Raw genomic sequence first — 24105 nt, 5'->3', positions numbered from 1 at the left:
TGGCCACACCCCCTGTAAAAGATCATTTAGCAGTTGGATAGGTTTTGCTAGAAGAAAACGTTGAACATGATGGATTTTGCTAAATAGCAGGGATGTAACTATAGAGGAAACAATCCCTGCAACTTCTGGAAGGCCAGGAATTATATGGGGCCCAATGAAACGTTGATAAGCTGCAGTAATATATGTTTATGGAAAATGTCTTGTTCCACCTTTTTGAAGAGGACTCTGTGATCTTGCTGGGGGCCCCAGCCCTAGTCATTCCACTGCTGTTCATGGTGATGGCTGATATAATGCGATACATAGATCTCAATATAAACAGTTGATGTTAACTCTGTAATAAGTAGTTTATATAAATAGTTTAATCAATTTGCTTACCAATATGTTATGCAGATCATTAGGATTCATTGGAAATTTTCCTATGTTTAAACCCTGCCCCTGTGAAGCTGCTAAGCTTTTCTGTTGTTTCATACACAATGTTTCTATGTCTGTTACATAAGTTTATGCTTTTGTAAGTTCGTGCTACACAGACAACAGTCCCTCCTGTACTCCACTAATAGGTGCCCCTTTTCATATCTATGGGTTAGTGATGTGTGGGTTTTTTCTAGACCCAACCCTAACCCGCCCACCCGCATCAGACTTCTGGATTCCTTTTATAGGCCCACGTCGACCCACCGATGATGTCAAGGGGCGGGTCGAGCAGGCACGCAGCTATAAAGCTGGAAATCAGGAGTCGGCATTTGAAGGTGGCCACCTGCAAAGAGGAGTGTGAGGTTGACCCGAACCCGCCCAACCCGCGGCAATCGGGCTGGGCCGCACATCACTACTAGGGGTGTTCAATAGGTCTGGGTACCTCAGCTATTATATATAAATGTTAATTTTTTTTCATGTACTCAACCCTGCTCAGTAGCATATTAAGTCGTTTGAAAGGATGTTGGCCTGTTCAGAAACAAGTATTCCTTAAAAAATATATGACTAAAGCCTGTTTGTACTCACGGATCTGCCAAACAGACTATAGTGTTTTGTCATATTTCCTAATGTCTGCTTAGAATTTCTGAAGAAGGCTACCTTTTCAATTGTGCAGTTTACTTTATGGTACAAGTTCAGGCAGAAAAACCTTTACCGGGGATGCTGATTGCATGTCTTGTACAATTACACTGAAGCATGTCAAGGACTGATTTCAATGAAAGGCCTATTTGTCTGCTGGTTTTATACACTGATTTCATATGCAATGATGTGTACGATTTGCTGTGTATGGGTAGCTGATGGTATAGTAATTGAATTATCTCCTGTATATCACGTGACTTTTTGTTAAAAAAAACCCCAAAAACATATAATCATCTCACATTAGGGCTTTCAACTCCATTCAATGGGTGCCAGGAATGAAGGAAAAGCCACAAATATTACTAGTCGCATGGAAATCGATTTCAAATTGCATTCCCTGTAACATTTATATCATCTGGGATATGATTTCTTGCCTAACTAGTCTGATCCGACTAAAATATTTACAGGTGTTCATGGAACCAGGTGATTGCATATGAAATGCATTCAGGAGGATGCACTGAATAGCACTAGGAATGTCAATGTGCTGAACACTATAAAGAGCAAAGCAGAATCTGGAGATTTCTGCTTTGATTTATTTTTCCAGACTGCCTGACTTAGACTCTGCTTAGGTCTCTGCCATGTATTTTAAAACTCCTAGACTTCATGCAAGAGACCAGCCTAACAGTTGGAACTTACCCCACATTTCCTGTGTTATGATTGCTAAATCTTTGGCAGTTTAGTAGCAACCAAATGCTTTAATCTAACGCTAATGAAGATTGCAATGGTATAAATCAAACCCTTTAATAACAAGAACATGTAGGTATGTATTCAAGATATCTGAGAAGTTTACAGAAACCTTACAAGGACGCTAAAATGTACACATTTGTAAACACATTGCCATGCAAACATATAACATCTGTATACCCAATGACCTCATGGAAAAAGTAGAGTATTGTATTTTGAAGACTATTTTTTTTTTACTTTAACCCTTTGGTAAGTTTGTTGTGTGCCCGCAGAGACACACTCACATCTGAAAAACTGTTAAATCCATGTAAAGTGCATAGAGGATCACCCTCAATTAGTTTACATCAATAATAATTAGGGGGTTTAAACAAGCTGAGGGCAGAGATTTGCAGAGATTTATTCGCCCAGCCACAAATCGCCTCTTCTTCGGGGCGACTAATCTCCCTGAACTACCTCCCGCTGGCTAGAATCGAAATCGCCGGCTGGATGGCACTTGGAGCGCTTTGTTTTCCGAAGTCGCCCAAAAGATTCCTTGTGAGGCAACTTCGGAAAACAAATTGCACCGATTGCCATCCCGCCGTCGATTTACATACTAGCTGGCAGGAGGTAGTTCGGGGAGATCAGTCACCCCGAATCTGAGCGTTTGTCTCTGCCCTCAGCTTGTTCAAATCCCATAATTATTATTGATGTAAACTAATTGAGGGTGATCCTCTATGCACTTTTGCAATTTACATGGATCTAACTGTTTTTGAGATGTTAGCACTTTTAGACTGCTGATTCCATGTTTTCAGCTAAACTGATCTCAGCAACCCTATTCCTGACTATACAGGAAGTGTCTAGAAAAGGGAAACACATTTAGGGTTGCTGACAATGACCTTGAAAAAGATTGCTTTTTCCCCCCACTATTGAGCAATTCATTATGTAGAAATCAGTGGTTGCATTTTCTCTTACGAAATCACATTTTTCCTGATAATTTGTCCACTTGTTTATTTGTTGAAGAGTGCATGACTTCTTCCACCCATGTGCAACTAAATGTATCTTTTTCTTAAGAATGAAGATGTTTGAATCATCAAAATTGTATATCCCTTACTTTCCCTTCTGCTGCAATTAGCCTAATATCTACACAGTCCTATGCACAAAGCTGTTTTAGGGGCAATTTTAATCTTTTCGTTGAACTGCCTGACCATTTCCCTGTTTATGTGGATGCTCAGGGCACATCTGATGTTATTGCATTTGAACTGATTTCACAGTGAAGGCATTTTATGTCAGCAGAGTTGTCCAGTGCTTCTACATAATACACCAAATGAGTGCAGGTTGGCTGTTTTCATTTGGCCACATATCTATTCGGCAGGTTTGCAAGGACACATTGGGGAGCATTGACACGGTCTTCTCCATATGAATACTGGGACAAATGATTGGATATAGCTGGCCATAGATGTTTTTAAAGATCCGATCCTCATCGTGAGACCACGATTTTCTCAGAACAATTTACCATCAACTAAAAGACCAATTTGCCAGGAAAACAAAGGGGAGCTGCCTGCTTGGCCCTGCAAACATAGATTGCACTGGGACCGACAAAGATTTTTTAACCTGGCCGATCAATTTCCTGACAGATGTCGGCCGAAAACCGTAAGATGTACGATCGTTCGAATCCCACTAACCACACGATAATTTTAAAGGATTGGTCGGACTTCCTTAAAATTGGTCGTTTCGCAAGAAGAATCATCGCGTCTATGGGGAGCTTTAGTCTGATTAAGTCCTAGGCGGCCAAATCTGGCAAAAGATCCAACCTCCCAAATGGAAGGTAAAGAATCCCAATAAGATCCATTCAACACATTATTTTAGTTTTGATGTTTTCAGATAGTTCTCCAGAAATAAAGACTTTTCAAAATTCTATTTTTCTAATATTGAAGTATAAACTTAAAAATGTTAACCCATTTTAAGTAATTTTAAAACAACTCTGTGAGGGGAGGGGGTCGTCGACTCAGTAAATGTTCTAATTGATACATTAGTTGATACATTTCTTATCTTTGTCCCTGCTGAGAATCCCTGAGAGTGAGAGGCGGCTGTTAGAATTGAGACAATTGTTGCTAATATTCCACAGATGCTGCTCAGAAATGTATCCATTCATGAAGCAAATTGTAACAGTTCAGAATCTGCGCCTAGATGACTGAGCTGCCAGACTGAAACACCAGAGACATGAACATTATAGGTCAAACTTCAATTTTGTAAAAAATAAAAGATGGAAAGCAATTGATAATTGGTGAACAATCTGAAAATGACTGAACTAAAAAAAAAAAAAGTGTTTGGAAAGTAAACAACCTATTTAATGACCAGTATGGGCAGCTTCATTTAATTCCCATGCAAATGAAAAGTTGCCTAAAACATTAAACTTTATTATTGCCTAGACAATTGTTTTTCCAACTGTGAGGCCAGAGTCACTTTTGACACTTTCTTGCACATATGGAGAGGTATGACTTGAACTCAGGCTCCAATGTTATGACAGCAGTCCATGTTATGTATAAAGTGCCAAAAAACTGCATTTAGGCTATTCTGCTATTTTTTATGCATGTGGAAGCAGTTTTAAAATATTTATTGTATTATTCATTGTCAAATCAGTAGTAATTTTTCATTTGGGTGAATTTTGCTTATGATAAGCAAATAGTGAGGTTTTGCTGGAGAACCAGTATAATTTGTTGTATGTTTATTTTTACAAAACCTGAGAGCTTAACCTGAACGATGTTCCCAGTAACGGATATACTGATACTTGCCATTTGCTGCAGATTTACAGAACGGTCAATGTGGCTCGCAGAACTGTTAATGAGCCATCTGGTTGTGCCCTGCAGGCCTCCCACACCAGCAGAAAGTAGTATTTTCCTGGGCCGAGTGGCCACTGACTCGACGGAGAGCAAAGTTGCTTATTTGAAGACAATTTGAATTTTGTGTGTGGTTAAAAAGATGTAATATTACATACAGTGGAATTTTACATACCCTGATTTTAAGTTTCCCCTCGTTGTACACCGTTTTTTGTGGTCCCACTAATATATATATATATATATATATATATATATATATATAAAGATAATCAGGAAGCCGGCACAGCACGTCAAAAAGTCATCGCTGCCTGGGTGCAATATGCCCAAAAAATTAAGTAGAGAAGTGAAGAAGCTCGCACTCACAGGACTTATCAAAATCAAAAATGGTGTTTATTTCGATATAAGTAACTAACGTTTCGGCTTGCACTCAAGCCTTTCTCTATATATATATATATATATATATATATATATATATATATATATATATATATATATATATATATATATATATATATATATATATATATATATATAATGCATTCCCTCATTTTACAGTTATCTCGATTATATACCCTTTTTTCCTGGTCCCCTGAAAAACATAAAACGTGGGTTCTACTGTACAATATTCGTCCTTTTGAAATCCTTCCTTGTTTTAGGCTCTTGTGTTGCACTGGTTAACAATTAAAGAGGGTAAAATTCTCCCGCTCGCTTATGACGCATGTTCTAAAACAAAAAAAAAATACCGCAGGGAAGGTTTTTTTTTGTAAGATTTTTGTGATGGGCAGTTTGTTGCCACACCATGCCTGTCTCCATTTAATGTTACAAACTAATAAACATAGTGGCACCACTGATTCCTGCTGTATTTTTAGACAATGTGGTATCCTGTTTTACTCTCTGACATACAGACTTTGCACAGATGTTTTCTTTTAATAGATCTACTTGTTAATGGAACGCAGATATTATAGTTAGGCCCCTACAGGCACAATTTCTTGCAAATGTTCGTGTGTAGCAGAAGTTGGAAAGTTAATATGTGACCTTTATGTGGCTAGTACTGGCTAATTTCACTTTGTTTAATCTTCTGCTCCTCTTGTTGTATACAGTGTAGCAGTTGTGTGTATTTTTTATGTGTAGAAGTCATCTGTATTTCTAAACATGCAGATTTTATGTGTTATTATTTATGTGATGTTGTTTGTGTTGAGCGGATATATTAACAACTTTGCTATGAAATACTTTCCTTATGTGCTGTGCCCATGCCTTGCCCAAGCTCTCGTGAGCTTTACTTTCCCAGAACTACAGCAGGACTGAACTTTACTTCCATTATTCTTCCAGTAACACTCTTGTTGCCTATCTATTACGGTAACATGCTTATTTGTTATCCTATGATTAGGAAATGGGTGTTCATGGCATTTTAGAGTTGGGCTCCATGACCTCTGCCGAATGCAGTAAAACTTTTTCTTTCAATAGAAATTATTATTAAAGTATTGGTTTTTCAATGCCATACTGCAGTCATGGAAAGCAACTGGATGCAGTATGCAAATTCCAATGCCCAGAATTTCTCAGAGAAATGGGTGAAGGCAACGGGAAGGTGTCATGACCCTCTCAGATATATTAAAGGAGAATTAAACCCTAAAAAATATGACTAGAAATGCCACATTTTATATACTAAACTTAATGCACCAGCCAGTGTCAGACTGGACCCACTGGAAAACCCGAGATAATGGCCCACCCACCATCTAAGGGCCCCCTGCAACACCACCCAATGCCAACTACCCTCAAGTGCTGATGGTTTTCGCTGCATAATATCGCTCACGGAATTCCGCCCCTGCATTCTTCCAGTGATTTAAATAGCTTGCACATGTGCCCTGAACATGGGGCCCAACAGGACTTTGGGCCACCAGGTTTTCTCCAGGGTTCCTGGCAGGTCAGTCTGAGCTGGCACCATCTTTAGGTTCAGGGCACACGCTCAGATTCGAGGAGATTAGTCGCCCAGCGACAAATCTCCTGTTTTTCCAGGCGACTAATCTCCCCGAACTGCCTCCCGCCGGTTAGAATGTAAATCGTTGGAGGGATGGCACTCTGAGCACTTTGTTTTCCAAAGCCGCCAGTTCGGACAAATGGGCGACTAAGAATCTCCCCGAATGTCTTGACCCTAAAGCTTCAGCATCTCTATAACAGTAACAATCCAGGCTTCAGAGGAGCTCACCACCTTGGATTTTGTTAGGAGTGTCAGTGACACTGCACATGCTTTGGGCAGCTGCTGAAAAGCTAAGCTTAGGAGTAGGGATGAGCGAATTTTTTTGCCTTGTTTCGCCGAAAAAATTACGCCCATAGACTTGTATGGCATTGTGCGTCAAAATAAAAAGCCACGCGTCAAAAAAATTTTTGACGCCCATAGACTTTAATGGGCGTCGGCGACATTTCGCAGGCGGCGAATTTTTGGCGAAACGAACCGGGTCAAATTCGCCCATTCCTACTTAGGAGTCATAGTAAAGCATCAAGCAAAGCACAGAAGCTGATAACTACAGGGCTGATTATTAAGTTCTGATACAAATTGCACTGGTTTCAGGGGTGCTATGTAATAATAATGTGCATTCATTTCTAATCAGCCTTGTATTGTAATGCATATTCTATATATGCAGTATATTGTGACAAATGAGCAGCACAGAGCATGGGATGTGAATCAGCAGAAAATATGTTCAGCTTTTGTCTCCCTTAAAATTGAAATAATCTGATAATTTTCTGCTAGTGCCACCGGTGATGCTGCTTTCACTAAAACCAAAAGTTTTTTTAATCATTATGATTATAAGCATTCGTGCAGATATGGCACACAGGCCTGATTATTTGCAGAAATGGTGGCCATCTATGATTCAAGCAGGAATTGTGCCAGTTTGGCCTCACTGTTGACCGCAAACTGCAGCTATTCCCAGTGTGCCGCTATCTTACTAAAAGCAGGTTACTTCCAGAATAAGAAACACTTGAGAAAATTAGGGATTTAAAACATGGTAAATTCAGGTGCATTAACACAGATGTGATTCATGAGATTATAATGCAGTTAACATTCCATTGGCATTATGGTTAAATATGCGAATCCTGAGAGCTATGCAACTGTGCCTGGAAATAGTTGTGATTTTTGAGAGGCATTAATATGTAAATAGTGGTAAAGATCTGCTAAATATTCTAGTCTTTCATTAGGGATAGCGGTAAGGGTGATGTGCAACCATGGTCCTGAAAATGTACTGTACGCCCATATTTTGTAAAAGCTCACACTCTTGCTCACAAGCAGGTGTTATCTGTTCAGAATATCAGAGTTGAACGATGTTTTGGTTACAGGAATAAACCTCTCATTGTGTAATAAATGCAGTTTGTGAAGTGGAGCTAAGAAAACACGGCGGTTCCCTGAACTGTGGGAAACAATCGTAACCCTGTATTCAGCAAGATGATGGGCATATAATGTGTGGTGCGTGGCAAAACAAAATAAAAAAAATAAATAAATAAAAAAAACTGTAAAAAAGAATAAAGAAGTGAATAAATGTTCTAAATGACCCTTCAGGCATTTCAGGGCAGGAGGGCAAGTTTTCAAGTCAAACCTTCATTTGATACATAAGCATTTTTTGTGGCCACTTCTATGTACTGTACATTCCTATTTGGATTTAAATTAATCTTTACAGTAATATTCCAAGTATATGCTCCAAACTGGAATTCACATGTTCATTAGTGATAAAGTAATGAGCAGATGATTCAGTGAAATGTGCACGCCTGTGTGCCGAAACACTCTTATCCAGTATTTATTTTTCCATATCCTAGCCATAGGTAAGAAAAGAGACCACTGGAAAACAGCAGCTGTGAACATTTACACCTCCCCTACCCCCCAAACTCTAAGTTGATCATAAAATCATGTTGCATAAAAAAAAACAGACAAACTCACTAATTGCATAATAGCCTCAGAAATGTGGCAGGAAATATACTGTTAGTGGTATTCTGATTAGTTTGGAATTTGAGCAGTTCAGTACTGCAAGATAGGCACTTGTCCCAGGCACCACTGCAGGGGATACTCTGTTTAGAACATACCTCCCAACTGTCCCGTTTTCTGCAGGACAGTTCTGTTTTGACAGCTTAACCCACAGTCCCAGGGTTTCTTACTGAAATGTCCCAGCTTTCTCTTTGATCTTCTGCACTGACCCGACAAAAACTTAATTAAAATAAGAAGCTTTTCGGCAGAGAGCTCAGAATAGTCAGCAGCTGCACTTGGATACTTTTGTAACAATTTAAGATAAGCAAAGAAACCATTGTAACGATTTTAGATAAGCAGGTCCCTTTGGGAGAACTGCAACTAGCAGCTTAAAGGGAATTCCCTTAGCAAAACTGTTAACAGATAGAAAATTGCACTAAAACTCCCAGAAATGTGTTCAAACTTTCATAACTTGTCAAATTTTGTAAAATGGACATGGTAATTAGAGGTTACGGGCAGAAAATGGGCGTGGCCAAAATAAATTGACACACCCCACGCGACATATTGTTTTGTCCCTTTTTTTCTAGTAGAAGGAACAGAGAGAAGAGCAGATGCTCTCCTAAAAGAGAAGTTTACCTTCACTTAAGTACAGATACAGTATGGGACCTGTTAACCAGAATGCTTGGGACCTGGCGTTTTCTGGATAATGGATCTTTTCGTAATTAGGATCTTGACACCTTAAGTCTTCTAGAAAATCATGTAAACATTAAATAAACCCAATAGTCTAGATTTGCTTCTAATAAGGATTAATTCTATCTTAGTTTGGATCAAGTACAAGGTACAAGTATGGGACCTATTATCCAGAATGCTCCAGACCTGGGGTTTTCTGGATAACAGATCTTTCCATAATTTGGATCTTCATACATTGTCTGCAAAAAAATAATGAAAACATAAAATTAACCCAATAGGCTTGTTTAGCCTCCAATAAGGATCAACTATATTGTATGGATTATATTAACAAAATGCTGATTTGTATTGCATTGATTCTATTTTCTGCCAAATCAATTTTGCAGATGAGCAAGAAAGATGCAACTTATAACTTATTATAAAAACCGATCCACATTGCAAAAATACTTATTTTGGAAAGTACCATATACAGTATCTATAAAAGATCATAATTTAGATTTTTTTTTTACCAGCAATACAATGGTATCCACAGCGTAACAGCAGGCTAACAATTTTGTAAAAGGGAACAGTGTCTCTGCTGGCACCAATGTGCCATTAATGTTGCAAGTAGGGATGCACCGATTTGATTCGGGCTTTTTCAGCAGGATTCGGCCGAATCCTTCTGCCTGGCCAAACCGAAATCCTAATTTGTATATGCAAATTAGGGCCGGGGAGGGAAAAATGCTTTCCCCTTCCCACCCCTAATTTGTATATGCAAATTAGGATTCGGTTCGGTATTCGGCCGAATTTTTCTTGAAGGATTCGGGTGTTCGGCCGAAACCAAAATAGTGGATTTGGCACATCTCTAGTTGCAAGTCTGTTTCAGTTATTGGTGCAAACTGCTATGGGAACCCCGGATCTAATGGCATTCTGAGAGTGGCAGTGATTGCGTTTGTTGCCTAGTGTCCTTGCATGAATTTCATCACAGGCTTATTGGTACTTGTCACCATTGAGGTGCTTAAACAGCAGTAAGGATCGTTGTGCACTCAGCTTCCGTTCTATTATTTTGAACTTCCATTCATAAAGAAGCAAACTTATTGTTATGATCGTTCCCTTTTATAGTTGAAAGGAGTATGTGAGGAAGAATGTTAAAACTGTGACTTTACTACATGCCTTTTCATATAAAAAGTAGACCTTTCAGTGGATAATATGTTGCTTAGTAAGAAATAAAACTATGTTGAAAGGAGTGGTTCTATAACTTTTAGTTATAGACTGGTCAATTCTAAGCAACTTTTCAGATTGGCTTTCATTATTCCTTTTTTTTTTATAGTTTTTGAATTATTTGCCTTCTTCTTCTGGCTTCTTTTCAACATTCAAATGGGGGTCACTGACCCCATTTAAAAAACAAATGCTCTTTAAGGGTGGTGACATACGCTAAGTTTCTGGGGAGAATTGTCGCCCAGCATCAAATCAGCCCTTCCTAGGGCGACTAATCTGCAATAAATGCCTTTCTGCCGGCTAGAATGTAAATCACCGGCGAGATGGCACTTGACGTGCTTCGTTTTCCGAAGTCACCCAAAGTTTCCTTGTAAGGCATTTAGAGGAGATTAGTCGCCCGAAGAAGAGGTGATTTGTCGCTGGGCAACTAATCTCCCCAGAATCTTAGCCTGTGTCACCACCCTTAGGCTACAAATGTATTGTTATTGCTACTTTTCATTACTTCGCTTTCTATTCAGGTCCCTATTTATAGTTCAGTCTCTTATTGAAATCAATACATGGTTGCTAGGGTACTTTGGACCCTAGTAACCAGATTGCTGAAATTGCAAACTGGAGTGCTGCTAAATAAAAATGTAACTAAAAAAATAAGACCCAATTACAAATGGTCTCAGAATATCACTCTCTGCATCATCATTATATTTTATTGTATTTTAAAATATTTAAGTTTCAACAATATATTTCTTGTTTAAAAGAAAACACACAAGTTAAAGGGGTTGTTCACCTTTATCTCCAGTTTGCAACTTCATCAATCTGGTTGCTGGGGTCCAAATTACCCTAACAACCATCCATTGATTTCAATGAGAGACTGGAATATGAATAGGAGAGGGCCTAAATAGAAAGATCAATAATCAAAAGTAACTAATAATAAATGTGTAGCCTACAGAGAATTTTTTTTAAGATGGATCAGTGACCCTCATCTGAAACCTGGAGAGAGTCAGAAGAAGATGGCAAATAATTCAAAAACTATAATAAAATAAAAAATGAAGGCCAGTTGAAAAGTTACTAAGAATTTGCCATTCTATAACATACTAAAAGTTAACTGAAGGGTGAAATAATGGCAAATAAATTCCTGTTTCAAGGAATAAAACACAACACCTTTTTATACATGTGTATTAAAGGGGATTTTCAACACTTTGATTCAGTTTGTGTTTTCAGATTCAGTTCACCAGCGGACCACTCTAATTGGGGAATGTAATAAAGTCGCAAAGAGCAAAACAATTTGCACCAATAAGAATAAAAATCCACATCTTGCAATATAGTATTGTTCCTTAAACTGTTATTACATTGCGAATTTTAATTGCGCACTCTTAAGAAGTGCTCAAAGGTGTCGTAATCTTTTGGAGCAAACATAACGACTTTTTCAGTAAGAAGTTTTATTTCATTGGCTGCGCATTGGCGCAAACTATAGAATTGTAGCGGAAGTGGTCGCTAAGCAGTTTCCGGGTTTGCAAAAGCTAAGAGTTTTTAATTGTTTTTAAAGGGATCCTGTCATTGGAAAACATGTTTTTTTCAAAACACATCAGTTAATAGTGCTACTCCAGCAGAATTATGCACTGAAATCCATTTCTCAAAAGAGCAAACAGATTTTTTTATATTCAATTTTATTTTGAAATCTGACATTTTGTCAATTTCCTAGCTGCCCCCAGTCATGTGACTTGTGCCTGCAGAGAAATTCTTTCTGGCAGGCTGCTGTTTTTCCTTCTCAATGTAACTGAATGTGTTACATGGGTTTTTACTATTGAGTGTTGTTCTACCAGGCAGCTGTTATCTCGTTTTAGGGAGCTGTTATCTGGTTACCTTCCCATTGTTATTTTGTTTGGCTGCTGTGGGGGAAAAGGGAGGGGGTGATATCACTCTAAAGCTGGCCATAGATGCAAAGATCCGATCGTACTTTCCCATCTCCCGACCCGCCACTAACCATTCAGATCAAAGTCTTACCAGTCAGATTAGTTAAAGAACAGATCAGCAATGTTCTGCCCCTGACAGCAATCGTACGATATCTATGTCCAACCAAAGCTATTGACAGTCTCCCACTGAAAATCATACGATCGGCAATACACGCAGAGATATTATCGGCAGCCGACAGAAATTTTCTAACCTGTCCGATCGACCAAACGACCGATCTCCACCGGACGAAAAATGTCAGGACTCTCCACACACGGTTCGAAAATCGAGGATTCGTACGATCAGATCTTTGCGTCTATGGCCAGCTTAACTTGCAGTAAAGAGTGACTGAAGTTTATCAGAGCACAAGTCACATGACTTGGGGCAGCTGGGAAATTCACAATATGTCTAGCCCCATGTCAGATTTCAAAATTGAATGTAACAAAATCTGTTTTGCTCTTTTGAGAAATGGATTTCAGTGCAGAATTCTGTTGGAGCAGCACTATTAACTGATTAATTTTGAAAAAAAATTTTTTTCCCATGACGGTATCCTTTTAAGGACATTACCCTTGCGCCATTCCAAATGTTATTAGATGGTGGTGATAGATTAAGAAGTGGTTGAAAGGGTTATAATTTGATAAGGTTATCACTTGGTGATAGGACAATAATTCTCGATAACTGACACTTTACCACCTGAACTGGTCCACTGGATTTGGGGGGGGGGAGAATCCAATCTCGTCAGCTATTATAGGCTAGAATCTCAAAATAAATTGATTCTTTTATACAAGGAAGTCAGTGGAGTACTTACTCTGGCTGGGGTCAATAGAAAAAATCTTTTAGGGTCTCGTATTGCCCACAGGCTTCTCTGTATGGTCAGCTCTGTCTAGAGTATTCAAAAACATTGAAATACAGTATACTGTAATTCCTGTAGCAAAATGTTATTATTCCTTTTCTTTTATAACGAACCACATGGTGAACCAGATAAATAGCTACTATATTTGTACAGCATTGAAACCGATATGCTGAGTGGCCCCTGAGTTATGAGATATTAAGCATTCAGCAGTTATAGGCTTGGGACCTACCATGGACTCTAAAATATTTACTCAAGTAAGTCTTTCATTTGAAACACTTAAAAAATAACAGCTGGGCCCCAATTTTGTATCTTAATGTGGTAATTCTGTCTCTTTCATAATCTTTCTCCGTAATCCAAGAAGCTGGACATTACTACATTCAGATATGCAGCTGAGAGAAAGGGGCGAGGAAAGACTGCCACAGAAAGACTGATTCCTTATGCTTGCTTTATGAATTATTTTTTGACTTGCAGAATGAATTAAAAATGGATCGATAGCTTCAAATGTAAATCGTATGCTAATTTAGAGGGCAGTCGCATTTTTCATCTACAAGCAGGAATGTAGTGAAGGAAAGTGAAGCTCCGTTTTGAAATAAAGTCCATATACAGTTGTGTGTTGTAATATATAAGCTTCACTTAACTATATAGCTTTATGTGCAGTTTCTGTTCGTTTGCTGCAGCAATGTTAAACATGAATACAATAAAGAGGGTTGTGCTAAACATATTTTTTTCCCCTGTTGTCTTAATCAAGAAAATGTATGTTTTTTGTTCTTTCATGAGCTAACTGGGCAAATTAAAATTGAAGCTACCGCAGGGGCCCTTGCACACCCCATCTAGGGCCCCTGCCCGATCACCCACCGCCAGCTCCTCCTCCCACGCGCACACAGTCCTTATTCTTACTTTTGCATAATGGGGTAGGGCTGGATCGCATCTGCATCAGGGTAGGCAGGACAGCAGGTGACAGACAGGGAAGGGCAGAATTGGTCTGGGTCTGCAGGGCCCATGAAAGCCAGAACCCACCGTTTCTCCCCCCCCCCCAGTATCCCACCAGCCCAGTCTGACCCTGGTTCTGATGAGCTGTAAAATATACAAAGCTCAGTAACTCTAGTTAAACTCTGCTTATTAAGAAATGTATAAAACTCGTAGGGTTAATGCTGAGAATTATTTCTGATAAAAATGTCTTGATATTTTTATGGCTTTGACATGCATAATGGTGTTTACGTATATATAATATTTTTCAGTGATAACCCCAATTGTTGTTCAATAAATGTTAATGTGTTGGTATAATGATAATATTTAGGGATGACTTTATTATTCTTTATAAATGAAAGTTTTTTTCATAGCTTCTGTAAACAAGTAACTGGCCAACCCTTGAACATAAGCTTCCCTATCACCAGTGTTGGACTGGGATGCCAGGGGCCCACATAAAACCTTAGGCTGAGGGCCCACTTTCCAAACTATTATTCCTCCTCTCCTCACTCAACCTCTTTATTCTCCTAGTAGTCTTTAATCTCTACATACTATACTCAATTTTTATCATTATTAAGACCCATAAAGAAATAGGGAATGACTATGAAATAGGCCAAATGATTAGAAGCAAGGGGCCCACAGGGAGTTTTCCTGGTATCCTGATGGGCCAGTCCGACACTGCCTATCTCCTTCCAAAGCCCTTGGTTTCTCTTACTTACCCCTGTGCCATGAAAACCTTGTCTCAGATGAAGGTTCCCCACCTCTCTGTGCTAGCTATGCGCCCCCAGACCCCCTTCTGCTAGGTAATTGCACTAGAATAGGGAGCACATCGTGAAAGCTGCCTAAAACAATTTGTAAAAAAGTGTGGCCCAAAGTGTCATTGTAGGAGTGGCCAGCAGAACAGGCTGTACGTTAATAGTTAATAAATGGCCCAATCCATAGCAAGGAAACACTACATTATACACAATGTACCATAAAACTAAGGGTATAGTTTTTTTAGATTCAGTTATAAAGTTACTATGTTTAGGTAGCAGTGTACTACTCGCGTCTTCTTCCTTTCACTCCACTGTAAACCATTTCTTTTGTATATATCACATACAGTAAGGTGGCTTGCCTGGCCTGACGTATTTATTTTTGCTAAAGTATCTTAGTGAGTCTGGTAAATCCATGCGTTGCATTAAAATGTACTAGGGCTTACTGTAAAGTAGGCAGACACAGGACTGTACTGCTCATAAATCCCATAAATGGGGAAACTAGACTGGACCCTCTTAACCAGCCACTCACAATTTACGGCAGTCTCTGAAACTACAGACAGTCTCTTTATACACAGTCCCTGTACATATGGCTGGAAAAGCACTGCTTCTTAGCTGCTCAGATATACTTTTATCCCCAGTAATGTCTTTAATAGTTTCAATATACAATAACCACAAAGCACAGTGATTATTTTGGCTAAAATGGTCCTCTTATAACGTTGGGTCTGTACTAATTTGCCCCAGAAGCTGTGCACCTCCATGACCACTCCGGCTGTCAAAACAGAATGTTCTCAGCTATGTAGTAGAACAAGAGAAGTTAGGGTGAGGCTGGAGCTGAAAAGCCTGATCGTGAAAGCCTTTTAAAACAAATGGTATTCACTGCTATTAAAACCAGTGGTTCTGTATGCATTGCTAGCTACAGGGCGGAAGGGGCAGGTGGGTTGCTAAGTGTTAAGGATAGTGAGGACAAATTAGGGTTGCCAAATGTACTCGTTACATTTATCTGTGTGCTGTGGGGGCTGTAAAGTGGTCAGGGGCAAGTGGGGAGCTGAATGTTAAAGGAATTGTTCAGTGTAAAAATAAAAACTGGGTAAATTGGCTGTGCAAAATAATAATAAAAATAATAAAAAATGTTTCTTATTTAGTTAGCCAAAAATGTAATGTATAAAGGCTGGAGTGACTCGATGTGTAACATAACAGCCAGAACACTACTTCCTGCTTTTCAGCTCTCTTGGTTTCCACTGATTACCAGGCAGTAACCAATCAGTGACTGGGGGGGGGGGGAAGTACATGGATCATAACTGTTAACATAAGCACATACCTCCCCAACTGTCCCCCGTTTTTCACTGGGCAATCCCGATATTAACAGTTCATCCGCAGTCCTGGGTTTGTTCCTGAAATGTCCCGACTTTCTCTTTGATCTCCTGCACAGAGCAGCCAATAAAAGATACAATGTTTCAACATAATTGACTTTTGACAGAGAGACGGAATACATGGCAGGTGCAATTAGATACCTTTTTACAATTTAAGATATGCAAACAAACAGCAATTTAAGATAAGCAAGTCTCTTGGGAAACTGTGACTTGCAGCTTAAAGGGCAAAACTGTAAAAACCACAGAAATAAGTTCAAACTTTCATAACCTTGTAAAATGAACACGGTAATTAGTGGGTCACAAAAATGGGCATGTTAAAATAAAATTTCGCTGTACTCGGAGTGGCAAATCTTTCTGTCCCTCTTTTTATTTCCAAAGTGTTGGGAGGTATGAAAGCATCAATTGCAAACTCACTGAACAGTTATGTCCTATGTGGCCCCCCCTTAAAGTCCCTGACTAACTCAGAGTTAGAGAGCTGAAAAGCAGGAAGTAGTGTTCTGACTATTATGTTAGACATCCATTCACTCCAGCCTTTATACATTAAATTTTTGCCTAACTAACTATTTATTTTTTATTTTGCATAGCCTGTCTATTTACAGAGTTTTTATTTGTACACTGAACTGTTCCTTCTTGAAGAGTGGGTACAGGCTAGAGTTGCCACCATTTTTGGCAAAACCGTGGTGGGGTGGAAGTGGAGGAATCTGAGGCAGAAGTTGGAATAGTTCAGAGAAGGATGCGGAATTACAACGTACATTGCCATTAAATTAGGAAGACTCTCCACAGCTGGTAATATAGCAACTAGGTTAGTCATATAGTGACCAGGCATGACTAACGTAAATTTTTCCAGTAAACTTATGGACATTCACGAGAATTGCAGGAAAATCCAGGACCCTTGGTGTTTATTGTTTATACACTTTCCCAACCGCAGAAACCCCTCTCTACACTTTTGCTATAGATCCAGTTCAGGTACAAAGGCTGACACACCATATAGAGTTAACTGTGCTAATGATTTCACCATTTCCATTTATTTATTTCTTTTTGGTTTGTTTTAATTCTCTTTGAAAGCTGAGTCTTTTCACATCCGCTAGCCAATAACATAACCTTTTTAGCCTTATTAAAGGGACCACTTCAGAATCGTCAGATTAAACTCGTATAGATTTATATTGCTACTACTCTGTGATTTGTTGATTGAACCCTTTGTTTTTGTTATACTATTCTCTTCTTTTGGCCCCACAATTTGGTTAGAAACAGGCCATACTTTCTCTTTCCTTTCTTTTCCTTTGTACATCAGATACTTACAAAGCTACTGTCATCGTTTGATGTCTATCCTATACATGTTGAAAAAATAAATAAAAATCATTGAAAATAAATAATGGCCAGGTAGCACCCCTGATTTACTGTTAGGAGTTTGAGCAACAAATGAACTCCGTTAATCTATATTCATGTTTTGTTGGTCTCTACCTGCTAGGTAGTTATAGTTACATGGAATTATAGATCCTGGAAAGAATGTGACTTTGCATACTTTCTTTTTAATTAAAATGCACAAATATGCGCAGAATTCAGCTTGAAACTATGTTTATTATTGTTTATGTCACTACTCAAAGCTGATCGGGATAAAGAAAATGATTTAATGCTTCCAGAGTTGTCAAAGGCTGCTGGTTGTCGTTTGTATTTTAGCAATAGTCCTGGAAATACATGAAAAATATGTATATATGCTCATCTTGAACAGTGTTGCTCATAAGCGACTGCTTTGGGAAGGAGTGGTGTTAGCTGGGACAGCCCTGTTCTGTGGCTTTGAAGAATATCATATACCCCAGCAGAATAACAGGCAAGCATTCAAGTGCAATGTGCTGTTAACGTCTTTGTGTGATGTTCATGGCAAGGTGAATGGCAATATAAAAAGCCACCTGATCTCACAGGAAGCTGCTGAACAATAAATGAAGTATGCCAAACATTCCCTGTATCCCTTCGACTCCTTGAAACCTTTCCTTGTGATCCCATTTAATCTTCGGGTAACAGAGATCATTGTTTTGAAAGTGTGTTAAGAATTTTCTCGTGCAAGTATAGATTAATGATGCGGTATGTTTGCTAAGGTAGACCTATACAGGAGTGGATTGTTGCTACAAGGAATGTAAAGAAACTATGACATGCTCTCATGCATGATGGATCCAGATGTTTGGACTGCTTAGTAAGAAACATTTTGCAACTACCTTCCTGGTGTGTGACTGTTTGCTTTGATCAGCCTTTGTTTTCTTGGCATTGTGGATCAAGAAGGCTCTGCCAATGGCTTCTGATCAAAGGATGGTTATTGGCTTTTCAATCTGTATTCTCACCAATTACGCTTAGGCTATTGTTGTGTTAATGCCGCTACATATTGTAAGGGATTTTGCTGGCGGTGGGTGAAACGTTCTGCTGGACAACTGCTGCATCTGATAAACCATGTGATTCCTCCTTTTTGTCCAGCTTTTGTATCGTCTATGTTTTCCTGGGCAAAATGTTGTCTAGTACTCCAATTAGGAAGTATAGAGCAAACCTGCTTTTGATATCACACTTTGTACCATCCAACAACAGTTGTTTTCATGGAAAAAAAAGTATGAGAATGATCAGGACACCTGAGCCAAAAATCGGTAACTAACAGACATGTCCATTGAAAAGTTTGCATTACAGACAATTACAGAACTACAGAAATTGAAGGGATCTGGAATGACCCTAGATTGTTTTACCTTTAACCCTTTCAACACTAGTCTCTTTGATCTTGCTATGTTATATTTTGCCAGACAAAAATATATTGCAGCATAGATCAAAGGGGAACCTGAAACAAGGGGTCCTGCTGGCCTGGTGACTGAGGATGGTGCAGTAGATTTTAGTCTTTTTCTGACAAGTTTGAGTATAAGGGGCAGTTTACTTTGAAATCAGCTTTTCACAGGGGGTTATTTATTAAAACCTGAATGTTAAAACCTTGAAAATTTTAGGTTTTTTTCACTAGAGAACTGATTTTTAGAGGAAAAAAACCTAAAATTTTTCGAGATTCAGTATACTAAAGAAATACTGCAAAAAGGCCTGAATCCGTAAATCCGCCATCTCAGACCTGTCGAGATCCTGTATAAGTCAATGGGAGATGCACCTATCTCGATTTTTGAAGTTTTCGCGGTCTTTACTAGGTTTAGACATAAAAAAATCTGACACTTTTTCGGGTTTACGCTCGATTTTATTGATTAAATTTTGATTTTTTATTAATAAATAAGCCAAATTCAGGCATGAGAGTTTGGTTGTGGTTTGCTTTTTAATAAAATATAAGATAAATTAAAATTTTAGAAAATAACCCCCATAAGGGGCAGTTTATCAAACTGTGAGTTTAGAACTTAAATAAAAACTCACCCATGTTCTATTGATTCCTTTAGGGTTTTTAGAACCGTTTTTATCAAATGGCGAGTTCTGACTTTCATCATTTGATGAATACAATTCTAAAATCCCTCAGGAATGAATAGAACATGGGTGAGTTTTTATTTATTAAGCTCTAAACTCGCATTTTGATAAATGTATCTTAAATATTCTCAAGTTTATGACTTAAAGGGCAAGCCAACCCCAAAATAAAAATTTGCCTTACAGAAAGTCTGCCTTGTCTTACATTGTATCAACAGTCTTAAGCCCTGACACACATGCGTTTTTTCTGGCGTGGTTCGTGCTGCGGGTTTAAAATTTTTTTTAAAAAAAATTACTCTCTAATTATGCACACGCGTTTGGCCCAGCATGGCCATCTACACACACAGCTAAGGCCTATTTCAGGAAAAAAAACTTGTTTCCGTCATCAAGTGTGCAGGCTCTGCTGGTGGGAAACACATTTTCTGTGAACCGTACCCTTTAATACATAATAACTAAAAAAATGTACTGATGTGTGAAACTGCCCCATTTATCTTCATTGAAAAATTTGCAACATTGTGACATTTTTCTGAAATTGAGACAAATGCAGTCCATAGGAGATTCTAATAATGTTGTTGGCATTTTCTTCTGCCATTTTTATCAGGCACAGAAACTAAGAAGCCTTTTTTAGTGAAACAAAATGCACAGCAAAAATTCCACTGTTTAAACAAAGTGCACACCACTTACAAAACACAAATTTTACAAATCTGTTTCAGGCAAAAATATTTGGTCACCCCCTAAAAATATACAAATAACTTTAATATAAGTATAATTTTTAATTATAGAAAATATGAGTAGAATGATGTTTCGTTTCATTATGAATAGAAGTTTTGGGTTTTGATTCATTTAACCTGCTTGTATGGTTTTGGAGTGCGGTGGTAACCAGAGCACCCAGAGGAATCCCAAGCAAGCCCAGGAAGAACATACAGACTCCGCTTTAGCAGAAGTCACAGCAACAGATTGTACATTTAAATTTGGGTTGCACTGATTTATTACTGTATTATTTTATTGATTACTGCTTATTTATACTGATGTGAAGAATAAGTAGAAGTAAGTTGAGCAGTTTGTCCTTTAATACTACTGTAGGTGCAAGTGAATTTCATTTTTTTGTATGCTTTTATTAACAGGTGTATATGATTATATTCTATATTTTTGTATGACCTGTGAAAAAGGAGCCACTGCTATTAGGGTCTGGTCACACGGGCAGATTCAGGGAGATTAGTCGCCAGGCGACAAATCTCCTCTTCTTCGTGGCGATTTATCTCCCCGATCTGCCTTCCCCTGCCTTCCACCGGCTAAAATGTAAATCGCCTGGGGGCAGGCACACGGAGCGCTTTGTTTCCAAAATCGCCCGAAATCAGAAACCGAAGCGTTCCGTGTGTCTTCCCTAGGGGATTTACATTTCAGCCGGGGAAGGTAGATCGGGGAGATTAGTTGCTGTGAAGAAGAGGTTTGTCATCTGGTGATTTATCTCCCCTAATCTGCACGTGTTGCCAGACCCTTAGGGTAAGGGCACTCGTGAGGAAACTTCAGGCGACTTCAGAAATCGAAGCGTTCCGTGTGCCTGCCCCCAGACGATTTACATTTTAACCGGCGGAAGGCAGGAGAAGGCAGATCAGGGAGATTAGTCGCCGCAAAGATAAGGAGATTTTTCGCCTGGATCTCCCCGATTCTGCCTTTGTGGCCAGACCCTTAAAGTGAGGCAGGGAAGGTCTTGCAATTAACATGACATTTCCTGACAACTTAATAAAATGTAAAACACCTCTGACTTGTTTGATGGCTTGAGGCACTGTCTCTTCTATTACAAAGACTACGCAGATGATCTTCCTAAAGTAGGTTATCATTGTTGACGGAGGAGTATCATGCACACGTTTATGAGGAAAAAATTCTTATATGAATGCTGTGGTATTTTTTTAGCCTTTGGTTAAAATGCCCAAACATCACATGCTTAAAACACTGTTTAGTTCATATAGGCTACATGATGGCTAAATGGGTAATTAACACCCGTGTTTAATGTAAATGAAATGGACTAATAACATCACTACAATTCACCCTTCAGCTGATGTCCGTCCAATGTACTGGGCTCAGAAAAAAAAGAGGACAGCGGATATGGCTGGTAACATCACTGAAGTAGAGTTGCAATATGTGTGGTGACACCACACAAGGGTGAAAAATATGCTATTCAAGCTGCTGCATTATTTTTGTGCTTTCAAAATCCATATGCATGAGTTAAGTGGGTTATTTATTAAGGTTTGTGTTGTGTTTTCCACAAAATTCAAGTTTTCAAGTAGTTTTTTATCAATATTTATTATACCCCGACCCTGGAAATAGCTTGAATCCAAAAATACACCATCTAAAACCTGTCCAGGACTAGAAGGGGGTAGAGCAGACGCACACCCATGGCAACCCCTAGAGATAACAGCCTGGTGCTCAGTAGTAGAGGATACGGCAACCTCAGGATTAGGCAATGGAACAAAGATAGCGGCACACATTCTTAAATAAGATACCATTCGAGTTGTGAGTTCATTCTAGGTATAAAAAAAACTCTTACATAAAACCTTTGATAAATAACCCCCTAAATTTATAGGTGAAGCATGAGACTCAATAAGCCTGTCTTCTCCCACTGTGAGACCTACAATGTCCACACTATAGAAAAGGGTTAAAAGCATTAATTTCTTATTGGGGAAAAACAGATTGTTCTAAATGTATTTTTTTTCTGCAGGGTCTCCTTTATTGCTTTTTGCCAACCGAAGGGATGTCCGATTGGTTGATGCTGGTGCAGCAAAACTAGAGTCTGTTGTTGTGGTGAGCAGCTTGGAAGATGCAGCTGCTGTTGACTTTCTCTATTCACAAGGTGTTATTTATTGGACGGATGTAAGCGAAGAGTCCATTAAACAAACATTGTTTAACCAGAGTTCTAACTCACAAACTGTAGTAATCCCGGGCTTGGTCTCCCCTGATGGCCTCGCTGTTGACTGGGTTGGCAAGAAACTTTATTGGACAGACTCCGAAACCAACCGGATAGAAGTTGCAAACCTCAATGGAACATACAGAAAAGTCCTCTTCTGGCAAGATCTGGATCAGCCGAGGGCGATCGCTCTCGATCCTGCTCATGGGTACATTTTGGTTTAATTTCTATATTTCATTTTGAGTTTATCTAAAATCTTCTTCACTAAAATGCTTTTGTTCTTTGTATTTATCATAAGAGATCACAGCTATTCCACCACTATAGCATTATGGCGCATTTGATGTTGCACATAAATTGACAGATATGCCAGGACAAGTGCAGTATGTATATTCTGTTGGTAATGTGTGGACATCTGTGAATTTATTTTCTATTTTCATTTGAATTATTTTAGTTTGCTGTCTAGTCATTGCCTAGACCCCTACACATACCTGGGTACTTAAAATACTTAGATCAGTGATCAGTTTAAAGGAACATTAAAAAATAAGTGTTTTAAAGTAATACAAATATAATGAAGTGTTGCCCTGCACTGGTAAAACTGCTGTGCTTGCTTTAGAAACACTACTATTGTTTAAATAAATAAGATGCTGTGTATCAATGGAGGCCGCAATTCAAAGGAAAAAGGGCTCAGGTTACACAGCAAATAGCAAATAAGAGAGAGAGAGAGAGAAAAGAAGAAAAAAAAAAGTAATAAAAGTCGATAATGGAAACACTATTTGCAATGGCTTATGCCTTTGCTCGAAATTTAATATTGCTTTTGCTAACCCGGAAACTGTTTAGTGACCTCTTCCTACTGTGGAAGGAAGTTTACAAATTTTATAGTTTGCACCAATGCGCAGTGAAATAAAACTTCTTACTGAAAATGTTATGTTTTTCCAAAAGATTACAACACCTTCAAGCTCTTCTTTTAAAATTTGTTTTGTTTGCGGGAAGATTATTACATTGCGAAATGCAAATTGTTTTTCTATTTGCGACTTTATTACATTCCCCCTCAAAAAATTTTAAGTAGGGGACACCTGCGACCTACCTGTTGTGTTGCCCATTGTCCCCCTGTCCCCAATATTGGTAACCTTTCCACAAGTCCAGGTCTTTCTTTAGATGCCACTGTATTTTAAATTTCTCTGGTTTGCCATATGAACACTAGTGATTTGCAGGCCGGCCCGATACCTGCGGGATCCGTGGGTTCGAGCCAACCTTAGCACTCCATTGGCAGGTTTGGGTCGAGCTCTTTTGCCTGCTCTCCTCGCCCACAACATTACACTGCTGGCTTCTTGCTTCTGGTTTTATAGACGCGTGCTCACCCACCCCTATTGTGATGTCATTGATAGGGTGGGTCGTTGATGGCCTATGAATCGTGGGGAGGAGGCAGGTGTGGCGGGCTCGGGTTGGGTGCTGGTC

At 38.9% G+C, this 24105-nt stretch overlaps 1 protein-coding gene across 3 annotated transcripts in view; it reads left to right on the top strand.

Annotated features, from left to right (window-relative positions):
* Nucleotides 1–24105, top strand: part of lrp5.L (LDL receptor related protein 5 L homeolog) — a 117252-nt gene that overhangs the window by 10626 nt on the left and 82521 nt on the right. For 2 of the 3 annotated variants that reach the window (XM_041589121.1, NM_001085694.1), the window contains 1 exon segment: nucleotides 22465–22858. In XM_041589121.1, the coding sequence (XP_041445055.1) occupies nucleotides 22465–22858 (394 nt within the window). 3 annotated transcript variants of the gene reach the window in all.

Source organism: Xenopus laevis, chromosome 4L (assembly GCF_017654675.1).
Source record: "Xenopus laevis strain J_2021 chromosome 4L, Xenopus_laevis_v10.1, whole genome shotgun sequence".
NCBI classification, from domain to species: Eukaryota; Metazoa; Chordata; class Amphibia; order Anura; family Pipidae; genus Xenopus; species Xenopus laevis.
The sequence above is the reverse complement of the archived record's forward strand: the minus strand, read 5'-3'. Positions and strand labels throughout refer to the sequence as shown.